At 36.3% G+C, this 22,298-nt stretch overlaps 1 protein-coding gene across 1 annotated transcript in view; it reads right to left on the reverse strand.

Annotated features, from left to right (window-relative positions):
• Positions 1-11,410: 11,410 nt before the first annotated feature.
• The window catches only part of SNX3 (sorting nexin 3), a 37,759-nt gene continuing 26,871 nt past the window's right edge, over positions 11,411-22,298 (reverse strand). The window contains exons 2-4 of the mRNA XM_014561500.2: positions 18,669-18,764; positions 13,700-13,824; positions 11,411-12,162 (exon numbers count right to left, since the gene is read on the reverse strand). Of these exons, the coding sequence (XP_014416986.2) occupies positions 12,057-12,162; positions 13,700-13,824; positions 18,669-18,764 (327 nt within the window). The 3' untranslated portion in view covers positions 11,411-12,056. The remainder of the gene's footprint in view (positions 12,163-13,699; positions 13,825-18,668; positions 18,765-22,298) is intronic.

Raw genomic sequence — 22,298 nt, forward strand, 5'->3', positions numbered from 1 at the left:
GGAGCTGCACTAGCTTTTGTGGTTTCTCCACAACTTTCCCTTATCTTTGTAGATAGCCCTTTTATTAAACTCTTCTCAATTCTACAATATGAGTGTTTTCTAGTGGAACTCTGATTGATATGAGTAAGTTTTTGTGTTTGCATGCTTTTCTGAGCATTTTGCCCTTGCCCTTGTCTGGCTGAGATACCATTTGGCTAAGAGAAATATTGGGATTTATTTAAAAAGGAATGAAAGAAGAAGAGGAGAAGGGGGAGGTGGAGGAGGAAGAGGAGGATTCTGCTTCTGGTCTGAAAAATAGGTTTAAACAACAATATAATAACATTACAGTTATTCTGGATTTTCTAAATCCTTTATTCTCTCCTTTTTCAAAGGTGGAAGCTGGAGAAGCAAGTTCACAGAGTTGGGTAGTGTTGAGAACATTCTGCTTTGGCCTAGACAATGAGGCCATGAGGCGTGCTGCTGCTTGATGGTTGAAGTAAAAGACAAGTTCCTTCCTGCTCTACTTCCTGAGGACGATGGAAGGAGGAAAACCAGGGTGAGAGTGAACCAGGCTCATGTGTATGTCCCCATTTCCAGATCTTTGACCTGGGGTGGGGGAGAGGCCTGGAAAAGTGAGGATAACTTCAAGGGAAGGAGGCCCTTTCTATCCCCAGACCATTTGGTGGATTCTGGAAATCACATCTTTATTCATGCAGTGCTTTCTACTTGAATGTTATTTGCACACACACCTTCAGTTCCCTGCTACACTGCAGAACCCAGGGCTGTGCACTGCACTTAGAAGGCAGTCAATGAGGATTTGTTGAATAAAGAGTAAGATGTGTTACTGCAGAGTATGTGGGGTCAGTTGTGCTGAGCAGATAGGCTCTATTAATCCCTTTGACAGGATCAAGACCAAAGCAATGAGGAGCTTAGGGACTTTCTCAAGTGTACTCAGTAAATTCTGTGGTCACCTCGAATCCTTTTTGGAATTACTGACTCTTGTGTTTTACACAAAGCCCTTCAGCATAACCCAATATCTGACATTTGTTCATGGATCTCTTTTTATACTGCACTATCCCAAAGCACCATACCTTATTTAAAAAAATTATCTCACCTGCAAGTGAAACTCAAGACACTGCTGAAGAAAGAAAATGATAGCAGTCCATTGTATAACACTGCCTCCATGTTTAGAAACATAAGCAGTCAACACTAGAGAGGATAAGGTCAGCAGCTGCCTTGCCCAAATAGCTGGAAATAGTATCTCTCTTCCAGAGAGCAAGGCAGCAGAGGAGTTAGCATGCCAACTTCACCTCCCACCTGAAAGAATACACCTACAATGAGGCATCTTCCCTGAAGGAAAAGGTTCCACAGTGAATTAGGCATTTTTTACAAAATGCTTGTGACAGTAAGTTGGTACACAACTTTTGCAAAAAACAATTTAGCACCTTGTAGCCCAAGCCAAAGATATTCTGGAGCTCTGGCTCAAAGAAAAACCTAAACATAGCAAGAGCTTTCTACATGGAGATGCTCACTATACTGCTACTTACCATATTTAAAAATTAGAAAAAACAAAAATGTCCAAAAATAGAATGTAGCACAAATACATTTATTTACCCTCCACATTCATTGTTATATCTGCAAGATTATGTAGACATATTAGTACATGAAAATGTATATAGAAAAAATGGTGGGACTATGGGCAAGTTATGTTTTCATCTATTTTCCAAACTATCAGGTGGTTTTATTACTTTTAATAGCTTGATGTATTTATATTTATGTTAGTGTTTTGTTACTTACATTTATTTTTATAGTTTAAAAATTTATTTAAAATTTCCAAAGCTGGAGCACCAGCTGATTTAGTCTTGACTATAGGGGATTTACAGGTGCTGGAGAGGCTGTGAAGATACATGCAGACTGGAAGGTAATGAGGTGCTGCCTTCTTGAGAATTCACAGGTAAATTCAGATAAAGTCTACCTGCCCCTGGTGTCTTGTTAATGCCTACAGGAAGAACAAGGGCATGGAAGCTGAAGAGAGGGCATCTGTGAACCGTGTGAGTGTGAACAGTGAGAGAAACAACAGTGAGAAACAGGAGAGAATATAGAGGTGGGCTGTCCCCTCCCATCACTTTACATTGGAGGCCCAGGCAGGTAAGTGACATCTCCAAGGTCACACAGTTGCTTTGAACCCAGAACTCAGGCTCTTTGCCCACCTTCCACAACTGAAGTTTGCAGTCTACATAGAAGGCCAATCCCCTGCTTCTCAATATGGAATGTGTCTACTGAGTTAGTGCCTTTATTAGGAGCTTACTTTTCTCCTCACTCCATATCACTGAGGAAGGAAGATATCTCTGTGGGCTCTCATCTCCCAGTGCTCCTCTCCAGTGCTGCCCCCTCAGCAGTACTGGGTCCCCAAGACTTAACGCACCTGAGTATTTCAAAGAAGGGAAGAGAGTCTGGCCAGTGAAGTCACATTTCTGCACAAGGAGTAGAGATCAAGGTTGGAAAACACGCTTTATTTTTTCAACAGATTGTTAGAAATCATGACTGCTCCCTTAAAGAACTGTTTTTTTTCTTTGGCCTTTTAAGCAAATTACTGTCCTATGTACAATATGGTTGAATCTTAAAATGTTATGTTGAGCAAAAGAATCAGACAAAAAAAGAGCACCTATGGCAGTGGGGATTTGAACCCAAGTCTGGGTGACTGTTTTTTTAACTGAAGTATAGTCCACTTACAATGTTGTGTTAATTTCTGGTGTACAGCATAATGTTTCAGTTATATATATGTATACATACATATATAACTGCTATATATATGTATATATATGTATACATTCCTTTTCATATTCTTTTTCATTATAAGCTATTACAATAGGACTTTTTGTTTATCTATTTTATATATAGTAGTTAGCATCTGCAAATCTCGACCTCCCAATTTATCCCTCCATCTCCCCCTTTCCCCCCAGTAACCATAAGTTTGTTTCCTATGTCTGTGAGTCTCTTTCTGTTTTGAAAATAAGTTCATTTGTTTCATTTTTTAAGATTTCACATGTAAATGATATCATATGGTATTTTTCTTTCTCTTTCTGTTTTACTTCACTTAGTATGACCATCTCCAGGTCCATTCATGTTGCTGCAAATGGCATTATTTTATTCTCTTTTTTATGGCTGAATAGTATTCCATTGTGTGTATACACATATACATATACCATAACCTCTTTATCCAATCATCTGTCAATGGACATTTAGGTTGCTTCCATGTTTTGGCTATTGTAAATAATACTGCTATGAACATTGGAGTGCATGTGTCTTTTTGAATTAGAGATTCCTCCAGATATACGCCCAAGAGTGGGATTGCTGGATCACAGGGTAAGTCTGCTTTTAGTTTTTTAAGGAATCGCCATACTGTTTTCCATAATGGCTGCACCAAACTACATTCTCCAACAGTGTAGGAGGGTTCTCTTTTCTCCACATTCTCTCCAGCATTTATCGTTTATGGGCTTTTAAATTATGGCCATTCTGAATGGTGTGAGGCAATACCTCATTATAGCTTTGATTTGCATATTTGCATATCTCTGATAATTAGCAATATTGAACATTTTTTATTGTGCCTATTGGCCATTTGTATGTCTTCATTGGAGGAATGTTTGTTTAGGTCTTCTGCCCATTATTTGATTGGGCTTGTTGTTGTTGTTGTTATTGAGTTGCATGAACTGTTTGTATATTCTAGAAATTAAGCCATTGTCAGTTACATTGTTTGCAAATACTTACATTCCATTCCATTTGCTGTGCAAAAGTTTATAAGGTTAATTAAGTCCCATTTGTTTATTTTTGCTTTCATTTCTGTTGCCTTTGTAGACTGACCTAGAGGAACATTGCTAAGATTTATGTCAGAGAATGTTTTGCCCATGTTTTCTCCTAGGAGGTTTATAGTGTCTTGTCTTATATTTAAGTCTTTAAACCATTTCGAGTTCATTTTTGTGTATGGTGTGAGGGAGTGTTCTACCTTCATTGGTTTACTAGTGACTGTCCAGCATTCCCAACACCACTTGCCAAAGAGGCTGTTTTTTCTCCATTGTATATTCTTGCCTCCTTTGTTGTTAATTAACTATAGGTGTATGGGTTTATTTCTGGGCTCTCTATTTTGTTCCATTGATGGATTACTTTAAAACTTAACCTCTTCTACTAGTCCCTGGCCCAGCCTCTTGGTTCCTAGTTTGGGCTCTAGATCTGCTGTTAGGTAAGGCCTTCGGACAATTCTCTTCCTGTGGCTAAAAAATGACAGGCCTAGATTGAATTGCTTCTAAGATTCCTTACAGTTATAACATCCTTTGATTCCGTAAGTCTAGTTAATTTTCAAAATTTACTTATTTTTGAATAGTTAATAGTCACAAGATATAAAATTCAGAAAATTCCAAAGAGTATGTATACATGTCACAGAGCAGAAAAGACTTGATGACTAAATCCAATGTGAAATCCTGGATGGGATCCTAGGGCAGAGAAAGGATATTATAGAAAAGCTGGTGAAAGTCAGTTTAGAGGTTGGCTAATGTACCAATGCTGGTTTCTTAGTTTTGATAAAAATACCAAGAGGGGAAACTAGGTGAGGGGGTATTTAGGAACTCTTTGTATTGTCTTTACAATTTTTCTGTAAATATACCAAAATAAAAAGATTTTTTTGAGTACATATACAGTGAAATGTTTTCCTCTCCACCTCTGTCCTTGGGCCACCCCATACCCCCAACCAGGCAACCAGTGTTATTTGTTTTTTATATAATCTTTCAGAGATAATTCAGTTCATAATCAGAGGAAATATCCATATTGTACAAATATCATTTCTCAAAACAGAAAGTCTGTGAGATAAATTCCTAGAAGTAGAATTCCTGGGCATATAGTTCTGATAGTTATAGCCAAATTGTGTTCCATGGAGGGTGCGCCAATTTATCCTCCCGCCAGACACTGTGTATAAGGACTTGTCATTTCACCAACACAGATTTGTCTAAGAGACCAGTTCACTTCAATTTAAGTCAGACTGTCAACTCCCCAAATGCTCATGAACAAACTTGTCTAGAACACTGCCACAGAACGTGGGTCTGTTCTGAAGCACATAGCCGAGGCAAGCAGGGCAGCTGCGGTAGTCAGGCGCAGCAAGGCTGTGAGGAAGTGATAGCAGATTATTAACATTCCTAACTTCAATCACTACTGTCCTCAGAAGACATTCACAGAAGGCCATTGTCTCTGCTCCACAGCAGACAAAGGGTCAAGCCTCACAAATTTGCTCATAGTTGGGGGAAAAACCCCCACAGGTCAAAGTGTTCAGATTACAGGTCCAGGAAAATCCCTTTGCAGAAAGAAGACAGCAAATCCCCAGTGCAGCTGAAAGGACAAAACTTTCTTCACCTCGGAGGCTCTCCAATGAATAAACCGGTTAAACATGGTTTGGATTTACTGAATATGAAAACAACTGGATTAAAGTATAATCTAGCTAGAAAGGAAAAGAAATGTACTAAGAAAGCTAAGTCATGACAAAGCAGCAGTGTTAACATATGCCAAGCAGGGATGGCCATTCCAGTTTTATAACCAAATTTTAAAAAATATTTAGCTTTCCTTTAGATCAAGATAATGAGTCTCCACTCACATGGGCCTCTTTGATAACAACATTGGCATCAAGCAACTGTGTGAGCACGAGGGGCAATGATGGCCAGGAGGCCAGAGGCCCTGGCTGTCAGGGTTGATGGTCTAGCCTGGGCCTTGAACCTGACTGCTGACAGCCTGTTCAATCCATACAGGAGGCAGCATCACACAGGCAACAGGCTTTAGAATCAGGAAGACCTGGGTTTGTATCCCAGTTTCAGTTTTTACTGGCTCTGTGACCTTCGAGAAAATTATTTACACTCTATCTCAGCTCTTCTCTTGGTAAAATGACGTTAATACCCAACCAATAGAGCTGTTCTGAGAATTAAAGGAGCTAATAGATGTGAAAAGCTCAGGCTGAAACCTAAGCCCTCAATTGACGGTGGGTTATTTGTTTCCCAGTCTCCCTCTCGTGCACACACATGGCAACACCAACACCGAGTGAACCTGCCCCACGACGTGTAGACTCAGGCACGTCCACATCATGTTCTGTGACAGGAGGGTTCTGAATGTCTTACACCAGGGGTTCCTAACACTTTTTGTGTGAAAGATCCCTACTCAGATGTTTATAAAAACATAAAACATATAGGAATACAAAGGAAACCAATTCATTGAAATACATTTTTTCAAGTACACATTTTTTTAACTTGTAAAAAAATATGTACATTTCTTTAACACATTAAACAAGATCTTGGGGCAGTTCTAAGGACTACAGTCATTTTCAGGTAGTCAAAATATTTCAAGATCTGCAACAATAAATTGATATAACCCATTTGCATTTTTAAATTAGTGATAGTCACAAGTTCTCCTTATACTACTACAGTGGTTTGCTCCTGCATTCATAATGGAAAAAATGCTAAATTTCAGTTTAAGAATACTAAGTATAAAGATGCAATTTTCCCCATCCAAATACAGACACCATGTTAAGAACTCAGGTATTATAAAATATCACCACCTCTGACGTCAAGATGACTGATAACAGGTATTTAAAAACTGTCAGACCAGTACTCCTTTATTTTTACTCTTTCCCTGTGGCTTCTTTCAGGATTTTCTGTTGATCTTTGGTTTTCTGCAGTTAGAATATGATATACCTGTGTTGTTTTGTTTTGTTTTGAATTTATCCTGGTGTTCTCTCAGCTTCCTGGATCCGTGGTTTGTTGTCTTTAATTTGGAAAATTCTCAGCCATTAGCACTTGAAATACTTCTTTTGCTCTGTTCTCTTTCTGATGCAATGATCTCAGTTTTTGGAAGCGCTGCTTTTTTTCCTATTGTTTTCTCTTTGCATTTCAGTTTGGGAAGTTTCTACTGACCTATCTTCAGATGCACTGATTCTTTCCTAAATTATGTCCAGTCTACTGATAAGCCCATGGAAGGAATTCTTCATTTCTATGATAGTAATTTTGATTTCTAGCATTTTTTTATTTTTAAAGTTTTCATTTCTCTATTTACATTACCCTTCTGTTCTTGCATGTTTTTTTCCATTAAAAATTCTAACATATTAATCAGTTATTTTAAATTCCCTGTTTGATAATTCCAATGCCTGTCATATTTGACTCTGGTTCTGATGACTGCTTGCTTTCTGTTTTTTCTTGCCTCGTTAATTTTTTGTTGAAAACCAAACATGTTGTGCTCGATAATAGAAACTGAGGTAAACAGGCCTTACCTGTGTAAGATTGATGGTAATCTGGCTAGAGAGTGGACTTGTTTAATGTTTGCTATGATATTAGGTCTCAGAGGCTTCAAATTCTCTAGTGTCTCTGCTTTTGTCTCTTAACTCTGGGTTTCCCTAGTTTGTCCTCCTCAAAGTCTATCTTGCAGCTTTCAGCTGTAATCCACTATTATACTGGAGCCCTGGTGGTGTGGTGGTAAAGTGGGTGGCATGGAGGCATTCTAGTCTCCAGATTAAGTTGCAGTGTTCAGTGGGCCTGTGACCTTTCCCGCTGGTATAGCTTTCACCTGTGCTCCTTCCTCCCTTCTCTGGCTGCAGCATTCCCAATGTTTCCTTGAAGTCTTGACCCCTGTTAACTATGTTTTATTTTTCCCTTAGGTGATATAGGAAGGCTAGAGGGGCCAGTATAGAAAAATGCCCTTCCCACAATGGGGATAAGGCTCTGGCAGTCTTATCCTGGAGCGTAGGCCTTTGTAATAAAGAAGGTTCTGGTATTTCACACTGATTGTAATTATCTCCTCTCCCTGCCATAGAGGATCTTTCTTGATCTTCACTGTGGGAATCTGGTGGAGTCCCCGGAGGTAAAGCCCAGGAACATGTGGGGACCTCTCTAAGACTGTGGTCTCCAGGAGTTTCTCACTGTCATGCTAGGCCACACTCAACCTCCAGCAATTCATTATCAATATTACCATATATGTGTTCCTACCAGTTTACAGCTCCAGCAGTTTCTGCTCTGGGTAAACAGATTTTGACAGTGGCTGTCTAGATGAGTTTGTCTCTACAGACTTTGGGGGTGGTGATTTGCTCTGCAACCTCAATTCGCTGATAGTGGGTCCAAGAAGAGTCAATTGATTTTCAGTTTGTCCAGCTTTTCTATGCTGTGAGGACATGGGTGCCAGCTTTCAAGCTCTTTATATGTTGGAGCTGAAACTGAAGTCCTTTTTATTCTGAATGGCTATTCCCTTCCCTCCATTTGAACTCGTGTCCCTTCTTGTCCTCACATTTGTCACGTATCCTGTTTGGCTGTACTATCAGTGAGCCTTTTCATGATGGCATCCTAACAAGACAGTTTCTTGAAAGAAGGGTCTTTGTTAACCTCTTGTCTGTATTAACACTTTGCTCATATAAAATGCTTAGTGTTGCTGTTTAATTTTACTGAGTCTACTTCCATTTATAGCATTCACTTTAACAGTAAAAAGCATCTGTGGTGAGATGTTTCCCAGCATCATCTAAAATTCTTTTTGTACTTTTAAATGAGTTTTCCTGGTCTCCAAATCAAGGTCTTATTTTCTTAGCAAGGTTGGAATAAGGCAAACTTCACTTACTGTAAATTAAGATTTACAAAAGTAAGTTCTCAAGAGCTGGTTAAGTCCTGACTTTTTCTCAATTTTCTGATTTCTTTTTGTAATGAGTTAAGTAGTCAAATTCTAGGAAATCAAAGGGCCCCCTATCTAAGTGCCCCAAACCTGGCTGTTTCAGAATTATAGGTAAAGGTTTAAAAAACACAAAAAACAGAAAACCCTGAACTCAGTCTTAGAGAGTATTTGTGGTGGTGCCCAGCTAAGTTTAGGAGATTAAGATACTTCTTATCAGCTAGCTCTTTTTATACCACACTTAAAATGAAACTGAAAAACAAAACAAACTCAATCCATTAATTCGCTCATGTTCAGGCTAGAGGACAATGGGAACATTACTGGAAATTTACCCATTCATTCAATCAATAAATTTATTTAGCATTAAGTAAAGATTGGGCAGGTATCAAGTCACAGGCCTGGTACACAAGAAGGAAGTGCACCAAGGCATGACTTTTAGAGTCAGACATCCTTATATTCTAAATCCAGAGCTATCACATCCTGGGTAACCTTGGACATGTTACTTAAGTTTGCAGAGTCAATCTTCTCATCTGTAAAGAGTATTACTTCATAGGGAAGTTCTGTGACAGAGATCACAGAGGTACTATCAAGACGACATACTCCATCCACCTAACAGTTTCTAACTTGCTTCCCAGTCCAAACACTTGCACATTGTAATAATCATAGCTAGCACTCACAGAGCAGTTAGCCTGTAAACCAGGCAGTATGCTATACTCTGTATCTGTCCATCAGTACCTCATATTTTATCTGTAAAGGCTTAGGGGCCAGCAGCTGCCTCCTTTCATTGGCTATTTTCACCGAAAACGGGCAAAGCAAGCTGAAGAGGAGTGGCTCTTAACAAGAAGGCTGAGTTGAAAAGACCCAGGATGTAATAAAAAGGACATGCTCCCCTGTACTGAGCCCAGAGGTCATCATCACTGAGGGTCATGATGGCAGAACTGCCCAGCAGGAAACCAAATACCAGTTAAACCTATCTAGGAACTGCCATGGACTTAGTGGTACCATTTGCTGCTGCTCCTACCATATCTGTGATTCCCACTGCCATTGGATAACAATCATTAAGTCTTCACATGTCTCAGGCACTGCTGTTTGGTGGATTTTACATTTAGTCAACAAACTTTAATTTACTAAAGGCTCCACTGTGGTTGATTCTTTACAGCTGGCAGGAGTTGAGACAAGGCGATTACTTACTGAGATGACATGGAGCCTGTGACTCTTGCTGCATAACTCACTTCCAATTTAACTTCTGTCCTTTTAAGAAGACTCTTAAGGGCTTTGTGAACCTCCTCCTATATTGCCAGAGTTAATAGCACCTCTATTTTTATTTTGCAGGGTTAAAGGTTTCATTTTAGTACAGACCGTTTTAGGTCTCTAAGTGACAACACTGAGAAGTACCATCCTACGTTAAGTAAAAAATGTTACCCGGAATAAACAACCTTTTGTCTAACTTAAAATCATCAACTTTTTAAGAGCATGCCTGCCTTTAGGAAATTGTAGAGGTTAAAGATAAGCAGGCCAGTATAACCTATCCTAAGCCACATTATCCCCTTGTCTACAAATGATCAAAATCAAAAGAAATCCACAGTTGAGTGGAAATCTTAGCATTGTTCACACTTGTCTGTTGTAGGAGGGTGTCCTGTGTAGCGGTAGGAGGTTTAGCAGTATCTTTAACCTTCTGCCCATTAGATTCCAGGAGCATTCCCCAGTTGTGACAACTGAAAATGTCTTGCAATATTGTCAAATGTACCCTCCCGGGGGAGGCAAAATCATCCCTGCGTTAGAGGAATTACTGAGTTGAAGCACAGTTACCATTACTCCGCTATGTGCATCAAAAACTGACAGCCTTTGATTTTACCTCTAACACAATCCACAAGTTGTTTAGCTCTGTACCTTCTTAATTTACAATAATTGAGATGTCCAGTATTACAGAACTGTGACATATTTAAGCAACAAAAGAGCAGCTCTGACTTCTTCCTATGATTTCCATCTGTTTGGTGGACATCCTAGTTTGGCCAAAGCCTAAATCGGTTTCCTCTCAAGTGGACTGACCTGTCTCTAGAGGTGACGTGTCTGGAGTGGGAGGGCAAGCTTTTCTTACCTTGGAATTTAACTCTAGGTCACAGTGGGGCCCCAAGCCACCAGAAGTTGTACAGAATCAAATTAGAGACTACATTCTAGCTGCAAAAGTCTGGCTACAACACAAGTTAGGCAGCAAGGAGTCATGCATTTGCTCATTTCTTATCAACTATACAAGTCAGACTAGAACACTGTGCCCTTCTCCTTTAGTTAAAGAGGAGAAAGTGTGCCACTAACCCAAACCAAATTAAAGAGAAAGCATGAATCTGCTGACTAAGAAAAGGGTTATTACACCCTTGCTAAGTTTGTTTAAACAAGTCACTCAGATGGGCTAGAAAAAAAATCTTCTGAAAAATAGGAGGCATGCTATTGACTTATCTTAAAAGGCTTTTTGAAAAGAATGACTTGAGATTATAAAGCATTTTCCAGATAGACAAAGTGCTTCATAACAACTCAGTAAGCTTTAAGGAATGCTTTTTTTTTAGTACATCACTTTTTTGTTGTGTAAAAGAAAATACCCCCTTTCAAAGGGTAATAGCACATTTGATATCACCACTGTTGAAAGTGGAATGGAGTTACAGAATGAGAAGTATATAATTAGTAAATAATCCCTCTCAACAAATGAGTTAAGTAGGAAAGCCTTCTGAAGGGAGAAAAGAAAAGCCAGAGGTAACACAATCAGTGCATATCAGAAATGCATTTTTATTTTTATTTGAAAACAACTTAAATTTTTAGACAAATGATTTTAGTATATAAATTTGATTTTGTTTTTATACAGAATATAAAGATTTCCCTCATTGATCTTCCATGTGAAGGGTATTACAAGCTTGAAGGGAGATACTTTCTGCACACAAGTGTGTATCTTACATGTAAGGTACTGGAAACCAATGTGTAATGCTTCCACACATAAATTAGGTCAAGTGACACCACATACTAAAAAGGGGATAAGAGAAATATTCTAGTTAATCAGATTCAAGAAGCAAACATGACACAAAAACTGTAGGTAAGACCAAGTCAGGAATTTTACTTAGGACAGTGCAGATTATACTGGAGTAACAGGTTTGTGAAGCTAGAGTGTATATCACATTAAAACAGCAAGGAAGAGCTCTATATAGAAAGGCTGGAATGAGGGGATTCATCACTAAAGCAAATTAACTTCTTGTCAACTGCCAAAACAAAACAAAACTGAGCATATGAGTGTTAGTATACTGAAGGCATGTTATACCAGTTTTTGTGCAGCATGCTAAAGTTAGTTAGAACTTCTTCACTGGTGCATATGAATCATTAATAGTCACGGAAAGCTTTTTTTGCCCCCTTCTTGCCAGATTTCAGGCATGTCTTATTTTAGATGGAGTATAGCTTTTATCTATAATTTCATCCTGTAAAAACATGTGAAGACAACGTTCATTCTGTGCCAGAGGATGACCAGCGACCCTAGGAATCAAAAATACAAATTTAGTCTAGTAGTTTATAAAAATGTGGAAGGGGGCCAAACACACATTTTAAGGTTAAGAAGCATGAACAACTTAGTTAATAGTAAGTGTTATTCTGGACTGCCCATAAAACTATGGTCTATCAACTGACAGTACATTTTCTTTCCTTTGATTCATAAGGATAATTTAGAAAACATTTAACCACCAGCCTTGCACTGCTTCTGGTGTATGCAGCCAATTAGCTTCTATATATATTAGCTGATGTATTCATAGGAAACTTAAATAAATTTTAAATGTTACAAGTGTAACAATGCCATTGATTCTAAGAATCCACTTTAAAGAAGGAAAAGATACAATCTTCTTGGATTAGAAATATAATGAAGTTCAATAAAAGCCCCAAACACTAAGAAAAAGGAACAAATAAATATCCAGGGCTTTTTTTTTTAATTTTGGTTTGGGTTTTTTTGGCTTGCTTTTTTTAAAGGTTTCCATCAGACTAAACACTAGATCAGACTGGGCAACAAGATTTCTACTTCAGAATTAAAAAACGTCCGGGCTAGCATTGCCTTCTCCAAAAAGAAAGTTATATTCATAAGAAGAATGAAGGTTGTGTGCTATAGCAGATAATTGAAAGTTAAGGGCTTTATATAACTTTCCCTGTTTTCCACTCATACATCTTCAAATTACTATATACAAATTAAAGTGTTGCTAATAAGTAAGTTCACACAACCGTATTCTCTAGGATTTGATTTTATTTGGTCATATTTAAGACCAATACACAATTATAGTGAGCCCTTTCTTGGCATAATTCTTCCTATCACTTCGGCCTTTAAAAAATGGCTATGTTTCAAATAGGAATAAAATTAAAAGCTAGAGTTTGAGTGTATTAAAAGTTTCTAAAGTGAAAGATAAACAACACCAAGTCTTCCAACATTTTCAAAAGAATACATTTTGCCATGAAAATTTTAAATGTACACCTTTACGCAAGACATGAGGCAAAAAAAAAAAGATGTGACAATGAATATATGTATGTTCATGTATGAAAAATTGTGCTGTACACTGGAATTTGACACAACATTGTAAAATGACTATAACTCAATAGAAAATGTTAAAAAAAAAAAAAAAAGACATGCTGATAATACCTCCATCTGCAATCAAACAAAATGACTGCAGGGGTATTGTACATTTTATTGTTCATGCTAGAACATACTATAAATCAGAAAAAAATCATAAGTAAAATGTATTTTTTACAATGCAGTAATATGAAATGTAATTTGCATAAATTAGCCAAGAAAAACAAATACAAAACTTAGGTCAACACAAAGATATCAATCACTCTAGTGTGTTAATATTTATCATATGATATTTAACTTGTTATATATTTTTACTTTGTTTAATGATACAAAAAGTAAGTTAGGAAATGACCAAAAGGAAAGGCTGTATTATAGTTCAGTCTGCTATCTAAATTACTAGCAGTCATGTAAAGTCATCTCAGAACACTATTCACTGTTACACCTCAAGTAACAGAAAACACTTACTTATTTATAAACTGCTCCAGCCCTTGCTTCCTTTCTTCAATAAAATTGTCATCAAATATTCCATCATCTCCTCTAAAAGGAAGCTGACGCAGAAATGCTTTCCCCGGGAGTGGGGGAACTACAACCTAAAACAAGGTAAGAAAATTGTTGAACATGTTGGCTGAATTGGGAACATTAATAGAGCATAACATGAAGACAAAATATATCTTCACTATGAAAGCCATTCCACTGTTAAACTAGTTTAAGCATAAAAGGGAATCAATAAAAAATACATTGAAAAAAGATTTGACATTTTGGAAAGATAAACAAAATGCAGAAAAGCCCATCAGACCAAAGCTCCTCACAGCAGGACCCATAGCTTAATTTTCATTTTCCCTGGACTTATCAAAGCACAAGTATACAAAGAGAATAAGCAATACTGAAACAAAGCCTACCATGCCCCTCAGACAGTTCTGATACCACCTGGGGAAGACAATGCTTTATTACAATAGTAACTGCAGAGATCAAAATCAACTCTCAATTAAATGAAGAAGTAAAATATTAACAATGCTCTCTCTAGCACAGGCAGATAAGAATTCTGTGGTCAGTTTTTTCCACCTCATACCATCTGCATACAGTCATTCCTACTTGTGTTTGACGTGGTAACAAAAACTAATCAACAACTCTACTTGTCGCCTCTCTTCCATTTCCAGAGCTAAGAAATATGTCAATTTTGTCCCAAGCCCACTATCCTATCTTTCCACCAAAACCTGTCATTTCTTCCTTTCCACACTAAAGGAACATCTCAAGTTTTCCCTGTAAAAGCCTAACTATCTTCTAGAGACAACTTATAACTGATCTCCTTCTTCTGATAATTATCTGGAGCTCAAATTTTTGTTTGAATTAAATAGCACCTAGCTATTTATTTTAGAGGTTAGTTGGGTTATCTATCCCAGGGTTTCTCAGCCCTATTATAGCACTATTAACATTTTGATCTAGGTAGTTCTGTATGTTGTGGGGAGGGGTTTCTTATACACGGTAGGACACGTATTTAACAGCATCCCAGGCCTCTACCCACTAGATGCTGTCAGTAGGCACCCCACAGTTGTGACAATAACAACCATCTCTAGACATTGTGAAATGTTTCCTGGGGGACAAAACAGCCTGTGGTAGAGAACAAGCAATCCATCCTATTAATGCCTTCAACTCAAGGACCCTGTCTCAGGCTTCTTACAGTTATTTTAAGAAAAGCTGGGCATTCAACAGAAGCTCAAAAATCTGTTAAATGACTAACCACTTAGTTGAATCCTTATCTTACATCAAAACGGAAAAGGTATGGGCAAACAATTCAAATAAGGAGAAATATCAATAATAAACATCAGTAATAAAATTATATATATTTTAAGAGGTAAAACCTAAAACCCTTGATGCAGAGTTTCTATTCTAAAATAATTCAACAAGTTAAAAAAAAAGGAAAGATCAACACAACTTCATACAACTCAGCAAAAAAAAAAAAAAAAAAAAGCAAAAAAGAAACACAAAACCAAATGCCCAACATAAACTTTATAATTCCTTCCCAGATCTATCCTTCTCAGATGACCAATGACTGAGACATCTAAAGACTTTTTCTTCATTAATTTGCTCTGTCATTCTTGAATCTTTCCCCTATATTAGCATTTGTCAAATTGAGAGTTAAAACCTGCAGGGAACTTGCAACTGAAAAGCAGGGATCATGACCACTAACAGCTCCAGTAGAATGGCTATATGATGGGTAGGGAAAAACATCTGTATCTATAAAGCTATTATGAAAAAAGGAATCTAGAATCAGTACATTAAATAAATGACCACCATTAATTAAGGCTTTAGCATGAAATTTAAGATTAAAGATTACTATTATCATCTGTAGAGATACATTCCTATTAATATTCAAAATAGTCATTGAAATGGATGGTGAGGTTGTAGGCAACAGGATTAATCACCTACAAAAATCATGAGTGGTTTGTCCAGCTAAGATCCCAAAGATCTTCAACAAATTATTTTTGCTTAAGCAGTCTGAAAAGATCTAGTCAGAATTCTTATACCAATTTAAACGTCATGAGTCTGATGATATGTGTCTATGTGTGGCAAGGAGACATGAGGATATCTGGCCAGCATAATAGTGAAAGCACCCTGTGCAGAGGGTAACAGCTGAATGAATGGTAAGGCGCGCAAAGTCCTGGGTTCAATCCTCAGTACCTCAATTTAAAAAAAAAAAACAGTGAAAGCATACTGAAATAAAAGCTAAAGGATTTAACCATAATGACCAGTAAACACAATAAATGTCCCCTAGTTCTAGTATAATAGATTTTAATTAAAAGTCCTAATATATAAATAAAACAAATGATTAATTGTTCTTAGCAATACTCTACAACTTTTACATAGGTTAAATGTTCCAAATAATTAAATGGTCTAATGTTAAAAGTGAAGTATTGTGCTTCAAAGGACACCATCAAGTAAAAACAATCCACAGAATGGAAGATTTTTGCAAACTCTAAATCGGATAAGGATTTGTAAGAGTTTTTAAAATGTATTCTAGATACAACTCAATAATAAAAAGAAACTCAATTAAATGGGCAAAGGATCTGAAAAAATATTTTTCCACAGAAGATATATAAATGGCTGATATATACATAAAAAGATGGTCATCATCTTTAGGAATCAGGAAAATGAAAACCACAATGAGATACCACTTCATACACACTAAGCTGTAATAAAGCAATCAGGTAACAGTAAGTGTTGAAGATCTGGAGAAAAGTGGGACTCTCATACATTGTTGGTGGGAATGTAAAAATAGTACAGCTGCTTTGGAAAACACTCTGAAAGTTTCCTCAAAAGCTTAAACAGAGTTATCATATGATCCAGTAAATCCTAGGTATATACCCAAGAGATGCAAACACATATGTCCAGAGAAAAACCTATATACATGAATGTTCACAGCGGCATTATTCACAATAGTCAAAAAGCAAGAACAACCCAAATGTCTGCCAATGATAAATGGATAAATAAAATGTAGTGTAGCAACACAAGAGTATTTTCTGGCAATAAAAAGAAAAGAGGCAGTGATTTAATCATACAACAGGATAAACCTTGAAAACATGATCAGTGAAAGAAGCCAGATGCAAAATACTATGTATTCTATGCTTCTATTTATATGAAATGTTCAGAATAGGCAAGTCCATAAAGTAGATTAGTAGTTGTTTAAGACTAGGTGAGGAGGGGTTGTAAGATAAATTGGTAGTGATTACTAATGAGTGTGGGATTTCTCGTATGGAGTGATTACAATATTCTAAAATTGTAGAGATGGTTGCACAACTTTGTGAATATGTGAAGAACCACTGAACTGTGCACTTTAAATGAGTGAACTATATGGCATGTGAATTATACGCCAATAAAGCAGTCATAAAAAAGTGATGTATACATTCACAAAATGCTTATTAAACACTCCAGTGTGCCAAATGTTATCTCAAGCAAAGCCAAAAGCCTATCATGACACTTCTTCTCCTAAGTCAGACAGAAAAAGACAAATACTATGACTTCACTTACACGTGGAATCTAAAAAAGTCAAACTCAGAGAAAAGAGAGTAGTAGATTAGTGGTTTCCAGGTTGAGGGGTAGGGGAAATGGGGAGATACTGGTCAAAGATGAGTTGTAAGATGAGTAAGATCTGGGGATCCAATGTACAGCATAGTGACTACAGTTAACAAGATTGTATTGTACTCTTAAAAGATGCTAAGAGAACAGATCTTAAATGTTACCACTCCCACCACCACCAAAAAAAAAAAAAAACAACTATGTGAAGTTATACATGTATTGACTAACCTTGTTATGGTAACCATTTATATATATATACACACACACACACACACACATATAAAATCATTGTGTTACATAACTTAAACTTACACAAGGAGCTCTCAAATGTTGATACAGTAGATGAATCTTCAAAAGTAAATATTCCAAACAAGGAATACAGTATTTCTGTTTAAGGTCTTCTTTTTGTCTTTTTATGAAGTTTTAAAGTTTTCTTTGTCTTATATTTCCAATTTTACTCCTAAGTATTTTATACTTGGATATTCTTTTGAGTAAAATTGTTTTTCCATTTTTGATGGAATGCTATGAATTGTGTATGTTGCTCTTGTATCCAGCCACATTTATCTGGTTAAGGAACTCTTCTTTTCATTTCTAGCTTACTATGCTTCGGAAGTGAGCCCAACCTAGCCTTAACCTACTTCAGGGCTCCTACCACACCCACTTCTTATTCGACTACACTCTAGTCACAAAATAACTTTCATAATTCTGTGTGTACTATGCCCTTCCATGATGCCACTGATGTCATTCTGATGGAGGGCTGGATTGAGGGACATTAGAATGAGACCTTGTTCTATTTTGCATCCACAGCCACCAAATTTTCTTCTAAGAGAAGACAGTTCTTACCCAGATACATTAAAATTGCAGGTAGCAATCCATTAGCCATGATTTAAAAAGCTAGTCTGAAGAATATTGACACCACACAGAGTAAAGTAAGGACTGGTTTATGTTATATGTAAATGTGTGATGATAAAAAATGTATTATGAGTCAGTAAAAAAAACTGGAAATACACTGACATGGGAGAAATACTGAGGAAGAGAAACTTGGCAAGGAGGGAAAGGGGAAGGTGGAATAATAAGATGAGGGAAGGGAAGGAAGCAATAGCGAGAAAGTTCTAAGAAGTGTTACCCACATGTGAGTCAGCAAAGGCCTCAACTGGGCCACTGAAGTAGACATAAGAAGAGAGAGTACGAAGGAAAAATTATACACTTCTCCCACCTCCTAAGAACTAAAATGAAATTAAGTATTTGAAAAAAAAATACTTGCTTTTACCCACTTTATTCAAGATAATTTTCCTGAGAGATCTTAAACATTAAAATTTGGTATGTTTTACTGCAAAGTCATATTACAAATAATTCTTACCTTGCTTTCTCTTTCTAATTCACTTCGCAGCCATTCAAAGTCACTGTATCTTCTTCTAACGGTAGATTCTTTCAGCTTGAAAATAGGCAGATTTGTCTGAAACAAGAAATCACTCCTAAGTTGAAGCATGTTACAGGGACTTCAAAAAAGCTGGGGGTCGGGGGTGGATCGTTTGTCAAATTGTTAATATGGCAAGCCCAGTTACCTCAAAATAAGAAAATCATAAAGTTATTAAGATGACATTTTACTTCTAATAAAATCAAACTTGGCTGTTAAAAGTATATTGTTTATACAAGAATACAATTTCTAGTTTGCATGTTTGGGCATATGCTTTTGGATATCATTCTGCATGAAGTTAGTTACATAAATATGGGTCTTTTTTTCTATTTCAGTGAGCTGTAAAAATGTAACTGAACAGGAGTGAGATGAAACTAGCTCTTTTTGTTATCCAGTTTAGATACAATTTAGCATACAATGCTCAACCTCAGGAAAAAGAGACCTTAACTACTTTGGAATGAAATATAAAATATTTTGTTATTATGATTGGATCAGATGTTTCATAATGAAAGAAATGAATAAAAGATTCTTCTTAATGGTCTTCTTAAAAAATGCCAGAACATAGCAGGGTAAGAGTACAATGTATGCACTCTTTCACCAGTAGGAAATTAGCAATCATATACATTAGATCACGTCACTGATCAGAGCTTTACAGGCTGAGGGCAAGTTTAGGAACTGAAAACATAATGCCCAGTACCTTGAGGTAAGACTATTCCTTATAAGACTGCAAAGACCACTTCTGTCAAATTCTAAACTTAAAAGTATCAAAAAAAATTTCTATTATCTTTTACTGGTCCCTAGAAAGAGAAAATATACTACCAAATACAATTTTAAATGGCTTATGATTAAGGACTATTAGCAGAACCTGTATACCACCACAATTTTATAATTAAGAATAGAGCTTAAAATGCACATAATATAACAAAGTTGGTAGGGGACAGAAAGGACCTAACACAATTAATGCCTTACCATACTGAAAATGCTATTTAATACTATATACACTCAGATTATATTTTGTCCTTAATTCAATCTTTGCACTTACAGAACTGCAAACCATTTTAAAGCTGAAAAGAAAAAACTTAAGTGCCACTGGAAGGAAAGACTGTCCCTACAGGGACATCATCATGTAAAATTCACCCCTAAGAAAATTCCAATCATTTGTTAAACTTAATGCCACTAGTAAGTGTCATTTAGCAAAAGAAAAGCTTTTTATTCAGGATCTTAAATCTATTCTGTAGTGGTTTCAACTTTTTCTAACGTGTATTAACTTCTCCATGTTGTACACCTTATAGCTTGGAATCTTTACAGATGCTATTGGGCATAACACTGTATAGGTTTCAGGCATGAAACCAAATCTCACAAGAGGTTTAAAAGCACTTGAATTTTCTTTCCCAGGTAACCACAACATTTGTTCATTGTATTAATGACTAAGAGCAAAACTGCACCTAACAAGACTCTTATTATACTAAAAGTCAAGCTTATATTTAGAGACACTGGCTTGCTGTACAGAGGGGTATTCTCATTCCCCACAGGGAATAAAATTAGGTCCCCTGGAGAGCAGGATGGTAATTCCCAGAAAGAAAGCACTGGATTATTTCTCTCTAATTTCACCCATTGGCTTTTTAACCAGGTTCACCCTTCCGCATTAAAATATTAAGTCTTTGTAAGTGTCTAAAGATAGAAAGGCCTTTACAGAATTAAATGTTTTCTGCAGGTGAGATTTTACATTTTAAATTCCCTCCTCTCAAATTACTTTACAAAAGGGATTAGCTGCTCTCTTTATTCAATATGTTAAGATCAAGCTTGTGAAAAAGAGTTCCCTAAGAATTTTCATACTTCTGGGTACGGAAGTCTATAAAGTTAATCTCTGAAACAACATATCAAGCTTACAGGTACAATGTTGAGGGAAGAGTGCCAATTGAGCTCATTTTACCTCCATTTTCCCTTTTGAACTTTTGACACAATCACGATTATATCTGATTCACTTTAACAAAAGGGTAGTGGGAGAAAGAAAAAGTCCATTCCGTTCTATGATTAGCTAATAGTGTGATAGATTATATATATTTTAAAAAGGATCTTGGTTATTAGCTTAAGAAAATTTAATAGTTTTCTCAGCTGGCTATGATTTCTCTTTATATGAGGACGCTTTAGAGTTTTGATAAAGTCACATCCAGTAATTCTTATTTGCCCATTACATTTACAGTGGTTAAGTGTGCCTGTTAATGTCTCCCTGATCATCAAAAGGACTTTCAATTCAACTTGATTAAAATACAAATGAAAGATGCTGAGGTTTTTTGTTTATGCCACTGAACTATCACCATTGATTACAAACTCTTATGATTGGTCACTTTCAACTTATTTAACCCTTGTAAAATATTCTAATTCGGTTTTCTAAAGAGGAAAGAGTAAGGTTAATTTTTTTTCTTACAGCCTTGGGAGAATTCAACTAATATTACAATTTGGGAACCTCTATAAAAGGGCATAATGCTACATAAGATGTGGAATATGTACATTCCTAGTTCTTATGAAGCTTATAGTATGTTAGAAGCTAAGCATATGAAAAGTTAAATTTACATGGTTAACAATACCATACACCATAAATAAAAACAAAGTTGAAAGACCACAAACTGTAGATAAATACCTGTAATATAAAACAAAGGAATAATTTCATTAAAATGTAAAGAACTTAAAAACTAATGAAAGATAAAACTGAATAACCTGAAAAACAGAAAAGGCAGAACACAGAAAAATGACATCAGTAATGTTCAACTTCACTCACAAAAGAAATGCCAGTCAAAACATTAAGATCCCATTTTCAATTATCAGGCAAGCAGGTATTAAATTTTAATACCCATGATCATGATGGTGAAGGTAAAGAGGCATCTAAAAAACTTGCCGATGACAGTGAAAATTGGTACAACCCTTAAGGAGGGAGTTTTGGTGACTATCACTCTTTTAAATGCATTTATCTTTTGAGCCAACAATTCCACCACATATTAATCCTACAAATATTTCCACATATACAAAAAGATGCTGGTGCACAGATGTTTATTAGTATTGTTTATATAGTAGCAAAAAATTTTTAAAAGCCCAGAGAACTAAAAATTTATAAATCTGTTACAAATATAAAATGAAGTATTATACAGCTTTTACAAAATATAACCAGCCACAGACTGATCAGGAAGCCTGCCTAAGATGTGTTAAGTATAAGAAGTTTCAGATTATAAATCAATTAAAAATGTTAAAAAAAAAGAAGTTTCTGAACAGTATCTATAGTAGGATACCATTTGTATAATAAAGAAAAGCACACAAGAATTAACAATTGATTTAGTCAGTATTATTTTAATACATAGAGTCAGCCATACTATAGGAAGACAGTTGAGAATGGTGAAAATAGTGTGAACTACAATGCAGAGAAGAGAAGTGTATTTAGGAAGTAATTCTTGTATATTCTAAAGTACAGGAGATGATGGGAAATAAAACTAAAAAGCCAGAATATATGGCTAAGGTATCTCCCTGTGAGCACCAGGAGTTAATAAGCATCTCTAAACAGGAAAGAATCTTTGAAACAAA

The sequence above is a fragment of the Camelus ferus genome, chromosome 8 (assembly GCF_009834535.1).
Source record: "Camelus ferus isolate YT-003-E chromosome 8, BCGSAC_Cfer_1.0, whole genome shotgun sequence".
Lineage (NCBI taxonomy): Eukaryota > Metazoa > Chordata > Mammalia > Artiodactyla > Camelidae > Camelus > Camelus ferus.